The 25,081-nt window shown below is 39.2% G+C and overlaps 1 protein-coding gene across 1 annotated transcript in view; it reads left to right on the top strand.

Moving 5' to 3' along the window:
- Window positions 1–25,081, top strand: part of Abca13 (ATP binding cassette subfamily A member 13) — a 395,335-nt gene that overhangs the window by 177,390 nt on the left and 192,864 nt on the right. Inside the window, exons 39-41 of the mRNA XM_069996010.1 lie at window positions 5,883–6,079; window positions 9,516–9,673; window positions 10,933–11,163. Coding sequence (XP_069852111.1) covers window positions 5,883–6,079; window positions 9,516–9,673; window positions 10,933–11,163 — 586 coding nt within the window. The remainder of the gene's footprint in view (window positions 1–5,882; window positions 6,080–9,515; window positions 9,674–10,932; window positions 11,164–25,081) is intronic.

The raw sequence follows: 25,081 nt of genomic DNA, 5'->3' as shown, positions 1-25,081 counted from the left end.
GCGGAGATGGGAGGGAAGGGATGGTAGGGGAAAAACAAAGGAGGAGGCAACAATTCTTGATAAGAAATGTATTCATTATCTTGCTGATGTAGTTGTAATCCCTCTGTACAGTATTTTCACAATAAAATCTTACTAAAAAGGGGGGGTATAGACAAAGGAAGAGAGGAATGGCGGAGAATGCCATCATAATATTCACTGCATAACCTATGAAACTCGGAAAACTGAGGGGAAGGGAAATGGTTAGGAGGGAAGGGGGAGAATGATGAAAGGCGTTACATTAATTATGACATATTGCACTTAGAAACTGACATATCGAATGTTTATCCCTTTGTACAACTACTTAAAGATAATAACGAAAGAAAAGAAACAGAAAGAAAAAGTCAGGCAGGATAGCTGATTGTAAAGACCTCATGCTGAGGAGTTGGAACTTTATCGTACAGGCAGGTACAGTAAGGGGCTGTGATTGCTCTGTGGTCTTTAAGATAAAAATCTTGTATCACAGCAAGTGGCAGAGCCACAGTGTGGCTGGACACACAGAGGCCACGGCCCACATTATTGGCTTCTTCATCACCACCAGCAGAGGTGAAGGGAGCACTCAGCGTAATTCTGGGACAAGAGGTGCAAGAATAGAAGTCTATGTTGTGGGCCACATTACACTGTGAAGAATACTCTGTGTTGATAATGCAAAGATTGTGGAGCCTAGGTGGAAAGAAGGGGGCACATAGGATGATACGATGAGGATCCATTGGTCCTCATCTGTGGGCTAGGGCTGATACAGAAAATTAGCTTTATACTGGTGAGCAGAAGAGATTCAAGGCCAGTGAAAGAAGATATTGAAGGGACGATCATGTGGTTGGTGAGTTTCTCTCTCCTGAAAGATGGAAAGTCAGTCTCCAGTTTTCAGATGAGGCAGCAAAGGCTCAGTGAGCTGGGGCCAATGCAGCGCAAGCAGGGGTGAAGATCTGACTTAGGACCCTCTGATATTTAGTGCGCATGCTGGCGTTTCCTTCAGGATGAGTACTGTTTGCCTGTGTGGGATGAATGGAGGCCTCTAGGAAGTTGAGATGTGCTGGGAAAAGGAAGAGGAGTTTTCAAGCACATTTTTCAGTTTTGTTGCCACCAATATTGTCAAGCGTAGAGTTGGCATCTATCAGGGGGTTCCATTAGTTTTGAGAAGTGAAAGTGTTTTGTTACCAATTGCTCACTTTGATTCTACTAAATGCCTGTAACATGAGCTTAAAAAAGCACTCTTGTGGTCATGGTGTGCAAACTCCTACATACCACAGGAAATTGCATGGAGAGAAAGAAATTATGTCTTCTTATTGAAACTGCCTGTGGAGTGTTGGTCTCTGTAAGACTCTCACCTGAATAAGTTCACCTTACTGAAAAATCTACTTACCTGTATGAAAGCTTACAGGGACAAAACTTGGCAGTGATATAGGAGTTCTTTTGTTAGACATAAACCACACAAACAAACAAAAAGATCACACTGCCTAAATCTGGTATAGACACATATTCCTGAGGGACAGGAAGTTAAGAAAGAACATCAGGTACAAAACACACGTGGGTCACCCTGACAATCCCTTAGTGGAAAACAGCGCTGGAAAATGACAAACGGCTTCTCCAGAAATGCTCTGCTGCATCACAGCTTTATCTTTCCATGTCTGGAAGAGATCAGTCAGTATTTGTTTATTTGATCTCAATTTGAAATAGGTGGCTGGGTTTAGACACCAGCTATGACAAGTGTACATGTAGACAAATCAAATGTCTCCCTGGACAGATGCTCACACTGTGAGGGTCAAATGCAAATTAAATCTGGACTCAGAGAAAAAAGAATCCTCAAAGGACAGGGGCCATTGTGTAGAGAGGTGTTTATACCACAAAGTTTTATTAAATCCTTTCATTGTTTTGCCTGTCTCAAAGTATACCTTATCAGCATGTTATGAAAGCATCTCCTACTACAGGGTGGGCTAATTTGTATTTTATGGTATCTTGATAAATGGCTGATAATATAATAATAATAATAACATAAATGCAGTAGATTCTCAAATATATAGGGAACATGTTTTACTTTCTACTACTTAAATGTATCCTATCTTTCAGTGGGTACTTAATATATAACATCTAGGTACTGTCACTGTCTACAGATTACTAGATAGTAAATTAGCTATGCACCATCTAATTTCTTCTATGAAAAAGTCACAGGTCACCTGTATTTAATTTTAGAATGGTGTTATAGTGAACTCTGGTGACTGTGACTGGGGCTTCCATCAAGCACCTAACAATGCTACATTGACTTCAACTTCTTATTTGTGTGCCAGGCAACCTTAATGGTTATCAGTTCATAGTGTGTTACCTAGCAACCAAGCCAATTTGCACAAAAGCAATCAGAACAGGATCATGTTTTAGGACAGTAGTTCTCAATTAGAGAGAGGGAAAACTGCAAACATCTGATTTGGAGTCAACATGCTTCTTATTAGTGTCCTGTAGGAGTGCTTGTTTTACTTAATGTCTGGCTTCATTAAAATTTGACTTCAAAGGAGACAATGGATCTGAGAATCTTTAGTTAAGAGACAGATCGTGACTACTTTTCCTTTAATTTGGCTTAGAGAAAACAAGAGAAGTCAAGAGTGGAATGTCGTCCGTCTTAGAGTGTAGGAGAAGTTGTTATGCATTTAATGTTGCCATATAGAATTCTGAGGTACATCATAGAACTTCAATTAGGTTGAGTTCAAATTGGCATGCTAATAGCAAGATTAGTTTATGTAGAGGGGGGAGGGGATGATGGATGGATTGAACCCTGGATACACCAACATGATGATGAGATGATATGACATTGTTACGTATATGAAGGACCATGAAAAATGGACTTTCGTGCAATTAAGTGATTGCTGAGAAAATAGATTTGGTTCACAGAGGATGCATAGATAACATTGAGAACTCAGGGGGATCCATGGTTTGTGAAAATAATCAGGTGTAGGACAAACCTTGGTTGGGAGTAATGAAGCGAGTGGAGGGGATGGGACGATGGCTACATTGGCCATTAAAACACCTGCTATTGCATGTAAGAATCAAACTGCAGAGAGGGACAGTACACAGAGGCAGATTAAAGGTTTGGTGGGTGCCAGCAGCAACAAGGGTAGTGGATAGTTGGCCTGATCACCTGGGGTCCAATGTTGGGAATTTTAGAGCTGGTGAAGAAAGATGTACTGAAAGTGATTATAAGGTATGATGGGCTTCCTGCTCTGCATTTAGACCTTGTAAAGGAAACAGGAAGCAACGGCAGTCATATGAGAGGACTTGTGATGAGTATATGTTTTGGGTTACTGTGTATTCTTCCTTATTTTTTTTTGTCCCAGATATGTTTTTTTAATTATCAAGAAGATGTACAGAGGGGTTATAGTAACCTAAGTAAGGTAATAGGTACATTTCTTGTCAAACTTATTGCCTCTTCCCTCATTTTCTTCTACCTTACCTTCCCCCAACCCCCCCCCCAAGTTGTACAAATCATTCCAACATATTGCTTGTGTATATTGCTTTTGCGTTGGGTTCCCCCTTGTCCTTTGACTTACTATTCTGTTGTATTCTTGCTTTTACTTCAAGAACAGATTCTTTTGTTTTGTATATATGTATCCTAATTTTTCCCCTAAGTCCTAGAAAATATTTTTTTTACTTTTCCTTGAACCCACTGCTCAACATCTCCCTTTTACAAGTCCCACTATACATCTAGCTGACGTATTATATTATTTTCCTTTGCAATCAGAACACTTGAATCTTTACCACTGCTGGGACATTTCTCATTACTTTACTGTTACTTTTCTTGTATTTTATTATCATTTCCTTCACTGAGATTTTAGAATCACAGATAAATTTATTTCTCTGGCCTTATCAGGTTGTAGGTGTTACACATTTCACTGGTTAAGTAAACATTTTAAAATAAATGAATGGATAACAGAATTATTTAAAACGTTGCCTACCACACAATTGGGACTTATTATGGAAAAAAATATTTCCTCTTTCCACTACTGCCTAGCAATATTCTTAATTAGAGAGATTTCCTGGCTCTTTTAGAAGGAATTTGGAAATTCAAATTCAAATAAATAGTTTTCTCCATTTTGGTACATTATAGAGCAATGGTTAGAAATACAGGAGCCCTTATATAGCCCTGGACTTTACAGAAAAATTAAGCAAGTAAAAACATTGGCCAATGCTTGTGAATTGACTTCTCTAATCTTAAGTCCAGTTCAAGCATCTGAACCTAACTTTACACCAGAGTTTACTTCCTGTCCCACACAGTTTTGCCATTCCCAGACATCTCAGGAGCTCAGGATCCTCGTGACACAGTCTTCCCTAGAGAACTAATCAAGTCTTCTGACTCCATTAACATTGAATAAAATGTCATGCGTACAAGTGAACATCATCAGGATCCATCTACACTTGGTTCCAGGCTAACAGATGTTAAGATAAAGGCTTTGAGTGGTATGAATGGAAGAAACACAAAGAGGAAGGACTTGTCTGATTTAGAAATGCAAGTTTGAGAACATTTGACAAGTTACAGAATTCTTTTCTTATCTGATTGCCTTCCTTCCTGACTGATTTCTGATTAATGTGTACAAGTTGGGCTTCATGGATTCATGCTATCTGTTGTATTGGATCATCGACATGAAGGGGCATTGGCAGTTATAGGGTCTGATGGAAATGAACCATCGGTCCTTCTCTTGATTTGGGTGCTTGTTTCCAATGGGCACACTTGAAAAGAGGATGTAGATTATTGCTATGTGTTTAGCTTGCTGAGATTCAAGCAGTGGGAATACATTCTGATACTTGGACCGACCAAAAAGTGCATAGGCTGAAAACTAGACACTAAGAAGCTGGCTTGAACTCTTTTGGGGGTCAGGATGGAAAGTGTAGATATAATAAAACAAACATAAAAATGTACTTATTCCCTAGGCAAGGAAAACCTTCAATTCATCCCAATCTTTCTGTAGAATTCTACAAATGTCCTTGGCCACAAATATACTTGAAGCTCAACTCTGAGGAACCTTTGTGGTTGCCTTGCTTCTGTCTAGCCCCTTTCCTTTGGACTGAGAGTTGTCCTTTGGTTGTTTGCTGTTGAAGTCCATATGGGCTGAATAACCAGGAGAAGCATGGTCTTAGACAATGTGCAAAATTGAGAGCAGGTGTGGTAGAGAGTCAATATACATGTAGTTGGTAGCAGGTCATGTGACACAAAAGAGGATAAATTATATGTGGAAAAAAGAGAGTGGATCCAGGCGAAGAGAACAAAGCTTCACACACAGACTCTGTGCTTTCTAGATGTCTGAAATGGCAGAGAGAGAGACAGAGAGACACACAGAGAGAGAGAGATACAGAGACAGAGAGACAGAGAGAGAGAGAGAGAGAGAGAGAGAGAGAGAGAGAGAGAGAGAGAGTGTAAAGGGCTCATTTCATGCTGAGGGTCAAGAGTTAAAAGCTTGCTGGACACTGGAGCTTTGCTTCTTCCTACTACATTTCTGCTTCAGTTATTCTAATGATCTCACAGTATTATACCTAATGGGCTTCAGGTCCAGGTCCCTCTTTGGTAAGAGCATGAGTAAAAAGAGGAGAAATGAAACTCTGGAGAGATGAGACACAACTACTTGGCAGATACCATGACCAGTATCACGCACAACCTGTTTGCTTGCTGTCAGCTGCCCATGGAGAAGGTCAATAGTGCTGCTGCATCAAGGCTCACAGGCATATGTAACACCAGAATCCCTTTGATGTAGCTGGAGTTTATGAGGATCTCTTGCACTGTAAATTATTATGCAAGAAGTGAAATTCAGAGTGAATCTTTCATGTGTTCAGAAAGAAGATTGAGATCTTTTTTTTTTCTGTTTCAGAACTCTTGACAAAGTGGGGTTAACTAAACATCAACACAAACCTATCTGGACTCTATCTGGAGGCATGAAGAGGAAGCTATCCATTGGCATTGCCTTCATGGGCACATCAAAGACCGTGATTCTGGATGAGCCCACTAGTGGGGTGGATCCTTGCTCCCGTCGCAGCATCTGGGACATTCTGCTCAAGTACCGGGAGGGTAAGAGTTGTCACTCACTGAGCTTTCCCTACCTTAAGTGTTGTGACATGAGAGAAGCGTGGCTCTTGCTGGGTGCTGGTGGCTCATGCCTATAGTTCTTTATTACTTAGGAGTCTGAGGTTTGAGGGTCCTGAGGAGGCCAGTCCATGAGACTGTTACCTACAATTAACCACCAAAAAGCCAGAAGTAGAGGTGTGCCTCACGTGGTAGAACTAAATGGCAAAAAAAAGCTATGGGGCAGTGAGTGCCCAGTCCCTGTGTTCAAGCCCAAATATTGGCACATGCATGCACAAAAATGTATGTAAAGTACCAACTCATAGTCCAATGAGGATAGCTTATCTTTTTCAAAGCAAAATCTCCCAAAGATTACAAGGCATATTTAAATGTTTAAGTGCTCAGAATGGCCTGGATTGTGTTGGATTCATTAACTTGGCATTAGCAAGAACACTATCAATAAATATTATTTTAGATGGTATCACTTAAAATCATTATTTTCCTCATTTGGTTCCTATTGTCTATTAGAAAGAGAGACATTGGAGATTATTTAGGACAAACCCTCCTTGGTTAGTTAGCTTTATTTTGCTTTGATTAATACTTGAGAAAAATCAACTTCTAAGGAGAAAAAGTTGACATGGGCTTCATGATTTCAGAGGTTGCAGGGTCCAAGGTAGTTTGGCTGTGTTACTTTGGGCTTGTGGAAGCATAGTACATTATGAGGGAGAAAGATGCTCACTTCATAAACAGGAGGAAGCAAAGAGAGAGACAGGAAGGGGCTGAAGTCCCAGTATCCCTTCTGGGCACATCATTGACTTAACTTCCCTCTAGAAAGGACCCACGTGGTGACGAAGCCACCACTTGATAGCACCACCTACGGTCAACTAAGAATATGGCTCTTTGAGGCATGGATGGGAAGATGGGCGTATGATTGGTTGACCCCTGTAGAAATTTTTCATTAAGTGAAGGAGGAAAGCCACATCTCTGACATACATAGTACCTACTTCTCCTCTTCATTATTACTTACTACAATCGAGAGCCCCGGATGGGCAGCTATTCATTTGTAAGTTCTGACTTCCCATAGTCCAGACAGCAAGGAAGCTATATATTTTTTTACAGAAACATTCCTGTCTGGAAAAAAAAATTGTGGACAACATCCTTTATAGTAAATAGGAGCAGGCATAATAGAGATGATTAATGAAGAATCCTACAAAATGTTTTGTCTTATTTATTTTGCATTTTGAGTGTAAGACTTCTGTTTTATGTTTTTTTTAAACTTAGCCTGAAGTCTTCAGTTCCCTGAGGCTGTATCAGAATTTGTTAGTAAAGAAAAGCCAAGAGAAAAAAAAGCAAGAAGGATCTTGTCCTAAGTGCAGACAATTGAGATAATTATATTCTTACAGAAGAAAAGATGATGTAGTCTGCAGTAAAGTCTATCCATGGGCTAGAATGAGGAAGGACAAGCCTAATAAAAGGATAGTGTAAAGGAACAATTTTGTACTTCTACTTCATGAGTTTTGAGAAATTACAGAAGAAAACAGAGAAGCAACCAGGGACACTGAGCAAAACAGACATGGTTCCTTTGTTATTATGGACTATGACTCGGGCTGGGCGACTGCATGAGGAGCATGGGAGCCACATGAAAGGCACTGGGGCCCAACATGACATCAAGGCCTGGTATGACTGCAATTCCCAGGTTTGTAGGCTTTAGGACTGGAGCTATCTGACAGATTTGGGGTTGTGTGGCCTGCAGGTGAACACCTAGGGAACACTCTTTGGGGGTTTCTGTGATTCCTTTGGGTTCTGCATCTTTCCCTAAGTCTCCCAGTTCCATTTACCTAAGTGCCCGTTGAGGCCACAGGTAGAGGGGGACGAAATGACAACATGTGAAGTTTCCATGCAAGATTCTTAATCCCACTTAAAAAAGAATCGATTGCATTTTGAGATATAGCTAATTTAGAAGAGACTAATACTTTCATGCGTTCGGTGTAGGGCCTCAGAAAGAAGATAGATGAGAGAGAGGCAGATAGATTCTGCCGCTCTGCTCCCATAAACAGAATGAATTAACTGCTCTGATTCTAATCCTCTTGCTTGTTTTACATCATTGATGCACCCATAAAGGTTTTGGTGACAGAATGCTTGAGTAATTAGCATAAAGGTTAGTTTTGACAGGAAATAGTGCCAATCTGACAAAATGACAGTTTTTTTCTCCAAATTTTGTTGTAACAAATTAGGTATTTCTTCACTGTCCCTTGTTTAGCAATAATTTTTGTTTTTGTCTTTGGAGGACCCCTTTGGAATTGTCCTTGCATTGATTGAAGTTCAAAATCAATAAGGTATAAGTGGATTAGATAGGAAATACTAAAAGAAAAATATGTCTTCAAAAATCAAAATATATAGCTATTTCTGCATACAGTTTCAGCTTCAAGCAACTGATAGCACTTTTTGAGAAAGATCTAAGACTGGAAATAAAAACCAACAAATGTTAGCCACTAAGTAGAAAGAATTTCTTCCATCACAATACCAATGTACCTGGTGCTTTATCCATCAGGAATTTCATGTGTGTTTCTTACTTAATGTTGAACAGTGCAAAGTGGTTATTTTTGTTTCTGATTGAGTCTCATTAAATAGCCCAGATTGGGTTCTAATTTATTTTTTTTAAATCCTTTAATTCTGGGCACCAGTGTCTCATGCCTGTAATTCTTTAGAAAGTCATGAATGGTAGACTCAAGAGCAACAGCTGCTTTGAGCTTTTCCAAGGAAAGACTGCATGTCTCAATCCTACTGTATCTGATGTGTGAACATGTTATTCCATCATCCTTAATCCCAAAGGATCTCCATAAAGCACCATACCAGTTTCAGACACCTCTATCTTTACATAGGAGTTAAAATGTCTTGTCATTTCTACAAAGTATAGCCTTCTTAAATGCATAGGAATGGCCATCTGTTAAGAGAAGAGAATGATGCCTCACCTAGATTATATGTTATATATTCAACATAACATATAATGTACATTACATCAGTATATATTATCATATATAATATACACTATATTATATATACATATGTGTATATCATTCAGACACACATATGTATATCTTCACCTCCATGAAGTGATCAAAATTGTTGAGATCACAGTTACTGGGCCTAGAGATTTTATGCATTGCACTTCAGTCTTGTCCTTAGGTCATGGCAATTATTCCCTCATGGGAAGAAAGGATAGAGAATGTGCAGAAACATCATCCTCCTGACTTTTGGGGAAACCTTAGAAGAAGAAAGGACACTAGTTTGCTAAATGGCTTTAGTTGAGTCTTTCCCATACTGCCCATTTGGGTGGCTATCTTTCAATGGTAACTCAGATCTTCCATGACAAGAATGGATAGATGGCTTACCTAAGGGCTTTCATCATGCTGGTTTTGATCTGCTCTCTGCTTGAATGCAGGTCGTACCATCATCTTTACGACCCATCATCTGGATGAAGCTGAGATGCTCAGTGACCGTGTGGCCATCCTCCAGCAGGGGAGGCTCAGGTGTTGTGGGCCTCCTCTCTGCTTGAAGGAGGCTTACAGCCAGGGGCTCAGTCTGATGCTCATAAAACAAGTAAGAAATAATTTCTCTTCTTTTTTGGGGGGGGGGATGGGGGAGGAATCCCAGTTCTATCTAGTACCTAGCAAACAAATGGTGACAATTACCTAAAACTAAACTCGCAATGAAGGCTTTTTATGAACAATGCCCAGGTGGCAAAATGAGTGCCCTCTCTCAGGGCTGAGCTATAGGAGCTAGCTTCTATGAATGATAGTACAATTTTTTTATTAGAAGGAAATACAGGAGGGGTTACAAATACAGGAGCAGTGGAAAGAAAGCCATCCTGATGGTTCACCTATTCTAGAAACGTTTATTTTGACAATGATACTCTATTTAAGAAGTTAGAATCTTGTCATAAAAGAGCAGTGAAGTCCTAGAGTCAGAGACAATCCAAAAGACCAGATCTCTGCCAGACTTTCATGGATCATTTCCTGGTATGCATGGAGATAAGCAGTGGTTGCTTTGAGGTTGAATTCAGAAACTATGAGAAGAGTCACTTTCTATCTGTTGAAGATGTCTGGTTTTTAGTAAGCCTCAAAAAATCTGACCTGGAAGTGGCGCTGTAGCTCAAGTGGTAGAGCATTCGCCTTGAGCTGAAGAGCTGAGGGACAGCACTCAGGCCCAGAGTTCAAACCCCATAACCAAAAGTAAAATAAAATAAAATAAAATAAAATAAAATAAAATAAAATAAAATAAAATAAAATCTGACCTGAAGCTGAGCAGTGATGGCTCATGGCAGAAATCTTTCCTGTTTGGGAGGCTGAGATACTTGGGGCTGTAGTTCAAAGCTTTCTTTCCTGGCTTTCCCTTGAGCTATTCTTTCTGTTTACCTTCTCTCTAGTGGTGAATAGCCTACCATCTTGAAAGGATTTCTTGCTTCTTTGGCTGTGAATCCTTTTCTTGCTTTTAAGAAAATTTGTTTTTCTGAACTCCAAATGCTTGAAGATGGTCTGTGATTCCTGCAGTGGGTGTGGGGTATGGAGGGTGTCTCCGGAGCACAGATGACTGGTGGTGGGATACAGTGTAAAATGGACATGGAGTTCTGGGCTTACCAAGTTTATCATTATATATTTGTACTTAAAAAAAAAAGAAATAAGAGAAAGCATATCATGTATCATTGAGGTACTTACTATTCTCGTGAATTATTCTGCCCAAGGTTTGATGAGGAATTTTGAGATAATCTGCTTAGGAGCATACACGCAATATACCAATTTGACTTAAGTTTGCATTGACCTTGCATATTGGTTTCTCAGTTTATGTTTCCTTTCCTCTAGCCCTCTTTTCTAGAGGCTCACGATGCCAAGGATGTAGCTCGCATTACATCCCTGATACAGGTCTATGTTCCACAAGCAGTTCTCAAAGACAGCAGTGCTGGGGAACTGACCTACACCATCCCTGAGGTTGCAGACAAGACCTGCTTCAAGGGGCTCTTCCAGGCTCTGGATCAGAACTTACAGCAATTACACCTGACAGGGTATGGGATCTCAGACACCACCTTGGAAGAGGTACTAAGAGATATGAAAGCATGTTTTCAGGGTTGATGTTTTTATTGACCAGTCTGCATTCAGTGAGAAGATATGGTTAAAAAGAGGGGCTAGATGGCAGACACTGTGTTTTTATTGATCCCTGAGTTCTCATTAGTACCAGGCACAGCAGAAGTTAAAAAACTGAATCCAACACATCTGAAAGGGGATTATTGTTTTAGGTTAAAAAAAACCATAATTGTATGTGGCTGGGAAGGTGGCTCAGTGGTAGAGTGCTTGCTTTACATGCATGAGGCCCTGGGTTTGATTCCTCAGCACCACATAAGCAGAAAAAGCCGGAAGTGGGGCTGATGCTCAAGTGGTAGAGTGCTAGCCTTCAGCTGAAGAGCTGAGGGATAGTGCCCAGGCCCAGAGTTCAGGCCCCACGACTGACCAAAAAAAAAAAAAATCATAATTGTATGAGAACTTTGGTGTGATTAACCTCGCTGTTTCAGATACCCAGTTTTCAGTAGTAGCTGGATGGCTGTTTGTGATTCTTCCTTCTTTGGTGCCCACAGTGCTGACCACTTCTGGGTGAGCAGACAGATGCAGAAGAGTCTAATCTGAGGATTAGTTCTGTCTTAGAATGAATGTGGGCCTGAGTATTCATTCTTAGTCCTTTCTGTGATCAGTGGGTACATGTCAGCCCCCTTCACTGATCCTCAGATTCACTGTCAGGGGTTTGACTTAACTCATAGTCAGTTGCAGCCCAAACACAGGAAAATAGGGCAGCACCATCATATGATTTTTTTTATGGGGTGCAGTAGTGGAGTTTGTGTTCTGCTGTTGTTCTAACATTTGAGCCACACCTCCCTGCTTGTTGTTTATTACTCTCAAGACAGAATCTCATAGACTTTTCTGCCTGGGCTGGCTTGAAAGCCTGATCATCTGTATCTAAATCTCCTGAACAGGTAGGATTATAAGCATGAGCTCTGCCACCAGACTCATATAACTTTCATGACAGTGTAACAGTAGCAATGCTCAGTCATAGGGCATGATGCATTTTTATTAGCTACTGTTGTTCATATATTGTTGTGTCTAATTTATGAATGAGTCACTTTATCATAGGCATGGAAGTATAGAGAAAATGAGCCCAACTGACTCTCTGAATTTTTGGGTTCCACATCTGTGGCTTCAACAAATCACAGTTTGAAAGTACTCAGAAAAAATAACTTGTATTGTATGGTGCATATGTAGACTGTTTTCTGAGGGATGGCACCCATTGATGATGTCTGCACTGATCGTAAGGATAGAAGGGGGCTTCTAGCATGCCTGCCATTCACAGCCGAGCAGCTGGAATCTGACTCCACTCCATTGGATGCATGTTCTCCCCATAGAACAACTTTCCCATGCCCTTGATTTTAAGTGGGTATCATGAAAAGAGCCACAAAGTGTGATTTGACACTCAGGCAGGTACCTCCGTTTCATTTTACATCGTACCTTAGTCCATTTTCCATTGTTATATCAACAGGACACTTTTTCTTCATGTGAGGAATACCCACCAGCCAACCATCTGCTAATAAAGATCGTTTGGGTATCTAAAGAACCCTGGGTAAAAGCAAACCAAAGTTCTCAATCATAAAAATGCTAATACTCTAAAACCTCACTCACTTTTTCAGGAGTGCTAAATTCAGTTTTGGAGTTTCACTGTACCTGATACTAATCAGATTTCAGTTCTAAGGCTGAGTACCTTTAAGGAGAGCTGTGTGTTGAATTTGTGGTTTTAAAGGATGAAGGTCAAAGACTGGTTGAGTCATGGTTGGCATCTGGCGAAGCCACCTTTGCTTTGTCACACACGGCAGATGATATCACATCAGGAATACCTTTGAGAGGACACTTGGACAGTTAGGAAACAGCAGGACAGGGAGGAGTCAGGATCACTATTTCATGACAGCCTGTTCTCTTGGGAATTCATGTCCTAGTAGGAGACCCTACTCCTTCTTGCAAGCTAATTTTAATCCTCTGACATGGGAGGTCATGACCCAATCCCTTGGTACTAGGTTTTGCCTCTGAACCATTCTGTGACCTCTCAACCTTACACTGGGTACTAAGTCTCCAGCACATGAATTTGGGAGGGACACAAACTATGTCCAAAGCATAGCACAAGGGCTCATGGGAGTTGTATGAGGAATTGCTGACTGTCCTGGGAGGCTCCCCAGAGGTCTACACTATCTGACATAGCACCTCCCTACTGGAAAAGCACCGTCTTCCTAGGCTCCCACACTGAAGCACAGGTGGAGGAGTCAGGAACTGACTGTTCTCTTTCTGTGTCTGCTTTATTATTATCATCATCATCATTGTCATCATTATTATTAGTTGTAGTAGTAGTATTTTCTCTAACAGTCTACAGGCTGAGCCTTTCCTTGGATACCGCTTCCTCAATCTCTTCCCTAAAAGAAGAACATATATATGTGTCCACATATATATGTATATATGCATATATGTAGATATATATGTGTGCACACATATATGTATTTGTCTATAGTCTATTGAAAGTTGCAGTCTTTTCATTCTCAGAAATTCAAGCCAGATTTAATAGATTGTTGCTTTTTATCATTTTTTTTAAAAGCAGAGGGAACAGCTTCCATTTTCTTCATCGTCATTTTCTGAGTGACATTGTTTCTTTGTAAGAACTCCATCCCGTAGTTGCTTCTTTCCTTATCATGAAACACTTAAGGTTATGTCCAGTGTTTCCATTTTATTAAGACGGTGTTACAGAGCCTGTGAGCAAGGGTCCCACATCCGTTTCTCCTTGTCTCATTTTCAGCTTACTGGAGGGTAAATACTTTGGACCAAATATTGCTCTTTTGTATATGTAGTATCTTTAGTTTTGTAAGAAACTACCAAATTGTCCTCCAAAGTGACAGGCCTATTTTATTTTCACCAATAATGACTAATGACTGAGAGTTCCTGTTGCTCTGCCTCCAGTCAGCCTGTAGCAATGCATTATTTGATATCATTTGGATAGGTAGATTTTCTCATCTCATGGTTTTAATTTGCATTCCCCTATGACACACAGTATGGAGTAGTTTTGCATGTGCCATTTTTCTATGCGTATATATTCTATAGTGGTTCTTGTCTTTGATGTTAGTCACCTCACTACCAAGGAGGAGTAATAGAACCATTTATAGAGAAGATCTTTAATCAATATTTAATGGCATTGTTTTCTTAGTGATGAGTTTTAAGAGTTCTTAAGATGAGCACTGGTGGCTCATGCTTGTAATCCTAGCAACTTAGAAGGCTGAGATTTAAGGATCATGGTTCAAAGCCTGATTGTGCAGCAAAGTCTGTGAAACTTTTATTGCTAATAAGCAAAAAAACAAACTGCCCCCCGCAAACAAAAACAAACCTCAGAAGTAGAGCTCTAAGTCAAGAGGTAGAGGGACAGTTTCCAGGCTCTGAGTTCAAGCCCCAGGATTGGCACCAAAAACAGAGTTCTTTGTTAATTGTCGTTCTTTCTGCCTTTGAAACGAGATTACCTTCCTGTAGGAATAGTATTTGTTTGGGTCAAGCAACATAGTAATGCTGAGTTCAGATTTCAAATTGTAGGATACTGTACAAAGATAATGAAAGGTCAATATTTTCCCTCTCCAAAATCTATTCCAAGGTTGTGCATGTAGATGAAGCATCACTGTATTGAAGGTCACATTAGATGTTTTATTGTAAGATTAACTTTTTTTCTGTGCTTTTTTTTTTTTTAGAATCCCATTTTCTGTTTAGTATTCACTTTTCTACTCCAAAATATTTGCATTTGTATGTTACTCATCCATGTTTCCATCCTTTTGGAAATATCCTCCCACTCCTCCTCTTTGCCTTCTTTTCTTAAAAAAATATTCACTTACATACATAGAATGCATTTAGTGGATTTGACGAATGCACAGACTTATGGGACCACTACCACAATAAAAATGCTCTCCTACTACTTTCTTGAAGAAATAACCATCCCTTGTAATTTGCTTCTGAAAATTGTGTTTTTCTTTGTCCTGGATTCATGCCCTTGCTGTAAGTAACTTCAATAACAACTCCAAGAGAAGTAATAGAACCAGTTGCCCAATTACTTCAGAGATGTAATACGTGTTTCTCCAATTTCTCGCAGTAATTTCCACCTTCTACATTTAGTACGTGCTTTGCACATAATAGGTCCTAAATAAATATTGATTTGTTAAATCTTACATATTTCTTTCTCTTTCTTTCTCACATGCACAGATACTTTTAAAAACTACCTATCTTAAGGACAAAAGTAGGCAGAAGAAATGAGACACAAAAATGTATATGGGATTTAACAAAATATGAAAGTGAAAGTTCACACCTGTTTGAGAAAGGTATCTTAAATTGGGAGCAAAGCAAGTGCTTAAGTAATTTTCTTTTGTTTGCTCTAGTCTATAGAACATTTCTCTCAGCCAATTTTTTTCCCTTCACACAGGGTAGTTCTGACTTTCCTTTCTTATATCACTTTGATCTGCAGTTCTGGTGGCTGTTGGAAGCCCTAGCTTGGGCTTTCTTCATCTGTGTTTGACCCCGTTACTTTTCTGCTGCTCAGAGAAACTGCCAAATACCTCTCTTGAGCCTCTTTTGGTAACTAGAAACCAGATTTTGCCTTTAAATTACAACAAATTTCTTAGAAATCATATTTTCCAAATATATTCTGACAAGTCACAAAAGTTGAGTTTTAAAATCAAATTGTGCCTTAATTGTTATTAAGGCATTTACATTTTCTATTCTAATACTTGGACTTAAGGAGATGTTTGCTTTGAAATTGAGAGGACCAGGAAGAGCAAGGAGAGTCTGACTGGTCATGTGAAGCCTTTTTGTTTGTTTCTGAAGTCAAGAAAAAAAATAAATAATTTTCTGGCATAGCACAAGAATAGGGAATTTTAATAGTGTATTTCTAATAAGTCTGAAGGTGTCAGTAATATTTGAGGCTGATTAGATTGCCTGTGTGGCATGGTAAGTTCTTCCTCTCCTGCTTGCTAAATCCAGGTAAATGGTGCCCTTTTTACCTCTGTCACAAAGGTTCTACAGGCCAGTATTTCAGGAGCATGACTCTGTAACCCCTATAGAACTTGGGCCACAGATGAATATCAAGCCCAGAGGAGGGCTTGGCCTGTTAAAGTTTTTTTTTTTCTTTTACTTTTGGAGAATAATTTCTAAGAACAAATAATTGCTATTCTACTTACCCATTCAGAGGTTGTCTCTAGCCAAGCAGAGATGCAATTCAGAATCATAACCATCTCCTGGAATTCTTGTCTCCTCGACTTTCACAACATCAGGACCTTCCAAGATTACAGATCAGTAATTTTGCACAGTAAGACTCAACAAGACTGTCCCTCTTTCCTTGTGATTAGACCAGGTTATGCAGTTTGAGGCTGGAATATTTTAGTAGCAATGTGGTGTCTTAATTGCCCTGACCTGGGGCATGCTGGTAGGAAGAAATTCAATCATCCAGGTGAAGGAATATCTATAGGATTTTTCTTCCAAGTTAATTCCTTTATTTATTTTTGAGAACAAACTTTCAGACTTTTCTAAATTTCCTATTTTTAACCCATCAGTCTCAGAACCCTCCTAGACTCAATTATTATTACTAAGGCTTTTGCCATGTGGTGATTTTCATAACTCTTATCATTCGTGAACATGTTGTAGTTGCATTATTTAGAAAACAGTTTCTTTTAGTTTTTTTTTTTTGTTGTTGCTGTTTTAGTATCAGTAGTGTGCCATGGCTTCCTATTTTTATTTGACAAGATACCATTTGTTGGGGACATTTTTTACTTTTTTTTTTTCAAGTTCTGGGGCTTGAACTCGGGGACTGGACACTGTCTCTGAGCTCCTTTAGCTCAAGGCTAGCACTCTACCACTTGAGCCACAGTGCCACTTCCAGCTTTTTCTGTTTATGTGGTGCTGAGGAATGGAACCCAAGACTTCATGAATGTAAGCATTCTACCACTAAGCCACATTCCCAGCCCTATTTATTTTTATGCTCACGTCATACCAGGTTTTACAGAGACTTCTCTCCTTCCCCTCCCTCCCCTCCCCTTCTCTCCCCTTCCCTTCCCTTCCCTCTCCTCCCCTCCCCTTCCCTCCCCTTCCTTTTTTTTTCATTTTTGAGTTTTCTAAGGTTTCAACTCAGGGCCTCTATCTTCTTAGACAAACATGCTACCATTTGAGCCAGGCACCTACTCCTTTTTGCTTTATATTTCAGATAAGGTCTCATGGTTTATGCCCAGATGAACTTAAACTACGATCTCCTACTCATGCTTTCCAGGTAGCTCAGACAACAGCCTGTTTGTTGAGATTGAATCTTGCTAACTTTGAACCCAGGTTATGAGCCACAATGTTCCTAATCATTGCCTCTTAAAGTAGCCGGGATTAAAGACATGAGACACCATGCCTGGTTATTTCCTTACCTTCTTATGAAATATGTTGGTCTAGGAACCATGCCTCCTGTCTCCTGACTCCTCTCCAGTCACCCTGGCATTCCACTTCAGCTCTCCATTGGGGCTGATCTGGTTTGTTGGGATTGTTTTCTGCTCTTTCTTTGCAAACCTCATGGCTCGGTTTTCTAAGAGTTAAGTGTATTCAAGGCTGCAGGTCTTTGAGACGAGGGTCTACCTGCAGTTGCCAGCTTTCTAATAAAGACTCCTGATTGGACCTCTCAAAATATGGCTTCTCTGTGTCTCACAACTGAATTCCTATACAACAAGAGTAGCAAGGATGGTAAGTTTGAGCCACCAGCTACTGGTTTATGTTGTGTTTTCTTTTATTAATATAAAGGACAGTATAATTAATCTTTAACATAGGAAACAATTACTAATTAACTAGAATAATCAATTAACTTTCCTTTCTACAAGTATTTATGGGAATTATCTAGGTTGCTAAAGATCCACAATGATGAAATATCCTTGATATACATTTGAGTATCTAAATAAAATGTTTTGTACAAAACTTGTTCATAAAGCCTGGATACATACCTGTTACTGAGTTGACACATTATTTTGTCTATAATTATTTAATGGAAATATCTTCTGAGAGCTATGGCAGGGATGGCAAAAGTTGCTTTTGTTCCATGAAAGAATCATTAGGGACTTGTTAAGTTTGTTTAAGAGAACAGTCTCTCCTCTCCCCCACGCACCAGCTTCCACTTCATGAAAGACAGCCTTACCAGAAATCACCTGCCCGAAACTAGTAAGCACCTGACTGTCAATCACTTGACCAAAATAAAAGCAAAAACAAAAAACAAAAAACATATGTTGACCTAGGATCACTGGTGCTTTATCTGCCTAGCTCAGAATCAGCCATTTCTCCATGAATTCCTGGCTGCTTCACCCCCGTATTACAGTTGAAGGTTGCTGCTCTTAAAGTCTCTCTTGGTTAAAGTGAGACAGCACTCTATTGTAATCCAGCAACAGCACCTTCCTCCAGCATTTCCTCTTTACTAATCTGTTCCTCCCTTCTTGTGATAGTGAGAAACTTCTGCAGCTTTCAGTGTTCCCTTACCTGTTCTTTTCTCCTTCGGCAGCAAATCTTTCAACCCAGGGTCCTGCATTGAAAGAATGGCTGCCACTCCCTCTGTGTGTCCTGTCATGGAAGGGCTTCACACAGTGTCATCTTTTGTCATCAAAGACTACAAGAAAAGTCTATCACTGTGGGGAAATGGAAAGAATACAGATTATATTTTGGTCAAAGTTTAGAAGTTTTCCCTCTGTGGCAGTCATCACTCAGTTAGATTCTATTGCTCTCATTTTACAGAAATTTGGTCAGCCTCATCAATTTCTCCAGCATCTCAGCCAAAAGGCACCTTGTGCTGACCATCTCCAGGATACAGTCCATCAAACTGACACCTCAAGTGTGGTCACAGCTGGGGTCTAACACTATTAGACAGCATCCTTTAAACAGAGAACACAGTGGTATGAACTGCAGCTTTCCAGTCCAGCAGATGGATAGTGCAATCAGTGCTGAGATGACACGGGGCTGTCATAAATGCTCAGACTCCCAAACTCTCTTAAATTAAGGAGACATAAGTCCCCAAATGAAGAATCCTCAAACTGCTGAATTTATTTACCCTGTAAAGGAAGGGAAGAATTTCCACAGCCATTGCTTTATTTAAAGCCAACTTCCATTGAATTATATATATTTTCAGGCTAGTTAGTGCCATGGAGATTTCACTTCAGCATATCTTTTTTTAAATTTTTTTTTTATTGTGAAAATACTGTACAGAGGGGTTACAATTACATGGGCGAGATAGTGATTACATTTCTTATCAAGCATTGTAGCCTCCTCCTTTGTTTACCTTTCCCATCCCTTCCCAGCCTCTCCCCCCCCCACCAAAGTTGTAAAATTCGTTTTCGACATGACAACTTGTACTTCTCATTGTTGCAATGGGTCCACCTGTATCCTTGTTTAAACGACTTGTTTTTCCCCTTCCCCTCCACAAATTATACCAACATCAAATACCGTGAAAACAGGGGTTATACTGTGGGGGAGGGACATACAAAGCAACAAAGAAATAATCTTATAAATACATTAGAAACAAATTCATGAAAGAAAGAAAACATTTAAATACATATCTTAGGATTCATTTTCCTAACTTCACCTTATCTGACCTTTTCTGCTTGACTCATACATATACTAGATATTGCAAATAAGGGAAACCATGGGACCTATCTTTCTTTGGGCTTGGCTTACTTCACTTAATAAAATTTTTTCCAAGTCTTTCCATTTCCTAACAAATGGGGCAATGTCATTCTTTCTGATGGAGGCATAGAATTCCATTGTGTATATATACCACAGTTTCTTGATCCATTCATCTACTGAGGGGCATCTGGGTTGGTTCCATATCTTAGCTATAGTAAATAATGCTGCAATAAACATAGTTGTGCTAGTAGCTTTAGTGTGTTCTTGTTTATAAACATTTGGGTAAATGCCCCAAAGTGGGATTGCTAGGTCATATGGAGCTCTATGTGGGGTCTTTTGAGGAACCTCCATACTACTTTCCAAAGTGGTTGAACAAGTTTACATTCCCACCAACAATGAAGTAAGGTTCCCTTCTGTCCACATCCCCTCCAGCATCTGTTGTTATTAGAGTTCTTGATTTTTGCCATTCTAACTGGGGTGAGGTGGTATCTCAATGTTGTTTTGATTTGTATTTCTTTTATGGCTAGGGATGTTGAGCATTTCTTCATGTGTCTATTGGCTATCCTTCTTTCTTCTTCAGAGAAGTTTCTCTTTAAGTCTTTAGCCCACTTATTTATTGGGCAGTTGTTTCTTTGAGGATTTGTTTTTGAGGCATTTAATTTTTTGAGTTCCAGGTATATTTTAGATATGAGACCCTTGTCTGTTGTATCGCTAGTGAAGATCTCTCAATCCGGGGGCTTTCTATTGATCTTGCTAGCTATGTCCTTTGCCATGCAGAAGCTCTGCAACTTCATGCAATCCCATTTGTCTAACCTTTCTTTGCTTTGTTGTGTTTCTGGGTCTCTATTAAGAAAATTTCAGCCTGTGCCAAGGAGACCTAGGTTTTCTCCTATTCCATCCTGTAATGTTTTCAGAGTGTCTGCTTTGAGTTCAAGGTCTTTGATCCATTTGGAGTTGATTCTGGTGCAGGGTGATATATAAGGATCTAGCTTTAGTTTTCTACAAGTAGTTAACCAGTTTTGCCAGCACCATTGACTGAAGAGGCTGTCTTTCTTCCATTCTATTTTTTTAGCTCCCTTATCAAAGATTAGATGGCTATAGGTCTGTAGGTTCATTTCTGGGTTTTCAATTCTATTCCATTGGTCCTGAGGTCTGTTCTTGTGCCAGTACCAAGCTTTTTTGATTACTATGGCTTTATAGTAGAGTTTGAAATTTGGTATTGATATTCCTCCAGCAGTGTTCTTTCCGTTGAGGAGCGTTTTTGCTATTCGGGGTCTTTTATTGTTCCATATGAATTTTTGGATTGCCTCTTCTATTTCCTTGAAGAATGAGGTTGGAATTTTGATAGGTATCTCATTGAATTTGTAGATAGCCTTGGGAAATATTGCCATTTTCACGATGTTAATCTTTCCAATCCAGGATCATGGGAGTTTTTCCCATTTTCTAAGTTCTGTTTTGATTTCCTTTTTCAAGTTTTTAAAGTTTTCATCATAGAGGTCCTTCACTTCTTTGGTTAAGTTAATTCCTAGGTATTTTATTTTTTGTGGGGCTATTACAAATGGAGTTGCTTTCCTAATTTCAGCCATACTTTTCTCATTGTTGGCATACAGAGAAGCCATTGATTTTGGGGTGTTATTTTTATACCCTGCTACTTTGCCAAGTTTTGAATCAGCTTGAGTAATTTGGTAGTGGAGTCTGTGGGATTCTTTAAATACAAGATCATGTCATCTGCAAAGAGGGAGAGTTTTATTTCTTCTTTCCCTATTTGGATCCCCTTTATGTCTTCAGCATATCTTATGCTATTTTTTTAATTGAATTTTTGTGAAAGGATAAAAGTAGGATGCGTGTGACCAGTTGGATGGACCCTTGACTTGAGAAGACTGAACTAATTCCAGTGAAATAAACAATGCAAGATAATATTGAAAACAATTTTTGGGTCCTTTAAAAGCAGTCAGGTGTAGTTTCTATTTGACCCATTCAGGTTGCCATGTGGCCCTATTCAGTTACAAATGGCAGAGAGATGCGCTCAGAGAGATCACCAGCACGTTTTCCTTCTCTCAGATGTGTAAGTTAGTCCTAAAATACAATGACATATAAAAACAAAGGGCTAAATGCATATATACATCATTAACTGGACCAATGTATGTCATATGCAGGATGGGTTTCCATGGTGTAACTCCTTTACACAATTAATAGACAGCTTAACAAAATGAAGACCAGGAAGGTGCGGCATGTCTAAAGGAGGAGACACTTCAGGAATTGTGGGTAGAAAACATGGAGAAAGGAATGAATGATGGATGGATACAGTCGCAGTACTCAATGTACACTTTAAAAATGTAAATAGGAAACCTGAGGAGAGAGATGGAGTTTAGATAGATGGCAGGAGAGAATGAGGTGATCCTGATCAAAATGCATGATACACAAAAACATACAGGTTGAATGGCAACCTCTTTACACAACTATTTAAAGATTAGAAAATAAAGATGGTTAATTATTATAATCAGGATGCTTTTAATGAAAGAAAACATATCAAAGAGGAGGAAGATGTAAAAAATTCTATATCATTTCAAATCAAGTACACAAATCCAACATTCTTTTAAAATTGTGAAAAATGTGGCTGGATGTTAGAGGTGTGTGTGTGTGTGTGTGTGTGTGTGTGTGTGTGTGTGTGTGTGTGTGTGTGCGCACGCGCGCGTGCCAGTCCTGGGGCTTGGACTTAAGACCTGGGTATTGTCTCTGAGCTTTTGTGTTTAAGGCTAGCACTCTATGACTTGTACTATAGCTCCACTTCCAGTTTTTTGGTAGTTAACTAAAAATAGTCTCATGGACTTTCTTGCCCTGGTTAGTTGGCTAGCTTTGAACTGAAATGATTGTATTTTAGCCTTTGGAATAGCTAGGATTAAAGACATGAGACACCAGTGCCCAGTTAAGGGATGTTGCATTCAGCTAGCTTTAATAAGCTGCTGAAACTTTATTTCTATCTTCCTTCTTTTAAAACATTTTGCAAGTGTATTTGATTAGTATATAATATATATAATATACTTTGATCATATTCATGCTCTTATCTCTCTCTTCCACTTTTTTACTATTGTTAAAATTGGATTTATCATGACATGTTCATATTTGCATACAAAATACATTGATCATACTCAACAACTAATTACCTTTTTTGATAATTTGTGTTGGAAAGCCTTTCATGATTTTACTTAAAAGTCTTTAAATAACATTTTTATTGAACAAATTGAACAAATGAAAACAAACAAGTTATCCTATTTTTGATATTTAAAAATTTGCAAAGCTTTGATCTTTAAGTCCAGATAACAATTTAAAACTTTGTTGGAAAATATGTATCAGATGATAAGGAATGTATTAAAACTGCCACATAGATGTTCCATTTCCTAAACTCAATGGAGTGTTAGAAACTTTCTGATACATTTTCTTTCATTACAGTCCACAGTAATGGTCTACTCTGGTACTAAGTTCCCTGGGATTTTTACCAAGGGAAGGTTTGCAATTACTTAGTACAAAAATTACAGCCCAAAGTAACAAAAATCTGCCAGTACGGGTTCAAATAATTGACTAAAGGATTCAATGTTACTGTTTCTGAGAAAAAAAAGAACATTTATTGGCTCTTTCTGTTCATTGTCTACTTGGATATTTCTTTTTTTATTTTAAATTACCTTTAAGTGGTTGTACATTCAACATAGAAGTTTATGAATGCAATGCATTTTGATCCATGTCATCTCTTTCATCATTCTACCCCCATCTTTTCCAACCTTATCCCTTCTGTTGACTTTCTATGTTGCTCATTTGCCCATCTGTTAACTAGGTTGTGAGACCCCATGTTTCTGTGCTTCCAACACTAGATGGTACTGATTGAAGTCCTATTTTCTTAGACGTGACTCACCTTTTCAAATGGGGGAAACTCTCAGGCACCTACCTTGGCATTTAGTGCTCTTTTGTAATTGTTTTGATTATAGTCCTCTGATCTGTAAGATTATGGGGTGGGGGAAATCTTCTGCCTTAATTTTGTTTCCTCTTCACACACATGCATGTATACATGCATATATACTTGCACAAACATTTATACAATATATCCCCTCATACACACGCATAGCCTTTTTAGGAAAGCAGGAAGAGATGGAAACTTGTAAAAAGGGAGATAAAGTTTGTTCTCAGAAATACATTCTTACAAATCAAAATATCTTTCCTATTATTCAGTTGCACGAGATCCTAAATAAAACATTCCATTTAGAATAAGATATAGAGAAGAAAAGTATTCATTAAATAATGCTTGATTCACACTATTTCTATTGTTTCTAATTTTCACTCACTATAAATACCCTAGATGAGTACTTTTTATGCTGAGCCGCTGTAAAGTGGGGATAGCATGACTCATTTTACTGGATTGATTTGGGGATTACTTGGTGAAATTTGCCATGTACATCCTCTGGCCACGGAGCTTGTGCCATACCAGCCAGCCAAGCTTCTCCCCAATCCCTGTTATAAGTACATGATTGCTTGCAAGAATCCTATAAGATGTCTTACCCTCGCCATGTATCATCCCAGGAAAGTAAGTCATAGAGTGATCAAATCACTTGTCCAAAAGTTGCATGGCTGGCATACACTCAAAAATGTTACTGTGTTACGAAGTGCCTTGGTACTGAAGTGTGACATTTTCCTTCAAAGGAAGGGAAGGTCGTTGAAGGGAACATTTGTTGTAATGCAGTATCCTGACCTTCACCACTGTTGAAGATGCAGGGTTTTCTCAATAGGATTCAGTCTAAACTAATTAGCCACATGCAGGGAGGTTGCATACCTCTCCCTTTAGGCTTGCTTGCTCCCCACTGCTCTCTCTGGGGTGCTCCCATTATCTTCCCTGTGGACTGGGTAACACCTAGAGATAGTCATACTGATAGAATACTGATGCTGTTGACAGAAATCAGAATTGTAGGGACAGTATGGGCACATATAGACAGCAAGGTACTAGATGGATAGCCTATGAGACTGGTCCAGTGTGAATTCCTTGAAAAAGTCCAGAAAGAGGATCTTCATGGACGTTTAGAGAGATGGGAGGGATGGAAACGTGTGCACAGATAATGCTGAAAGAGATTCATTGTACTCTCTCTTGCATGATACAAGGCCCATAGTACATTATTGTGTCTGCCTTTATAGTTAGCTTCTGCTGAGCTACTGTGACCATATTTGTTTCATAGATAAAGCAGCCCACATTTGGGATGATGAACTTTTATACCTTCAGTCTCATAGCTGG

Source organism: Dipodomys merriami, unplaced genomic scaffold (assembly GCF_024711535.1).
Source record: "Dipodomys merriami isolate MVZ:Mamm:240054 unplaced genomic scaffold, mDipMer1.0.p SCAF_5, whole genome shotgun sequence".
NCBI lineage: Eukaryota > Metazoa > Chordata > Mammalia > Rodentia > Heteromyidae > Dipodomys > Dipodomys merriami.
Note: the sequence above shows the minus strand (reverse complement) of the source record. Positions and strands in the feature narration are given on the sequence as shown.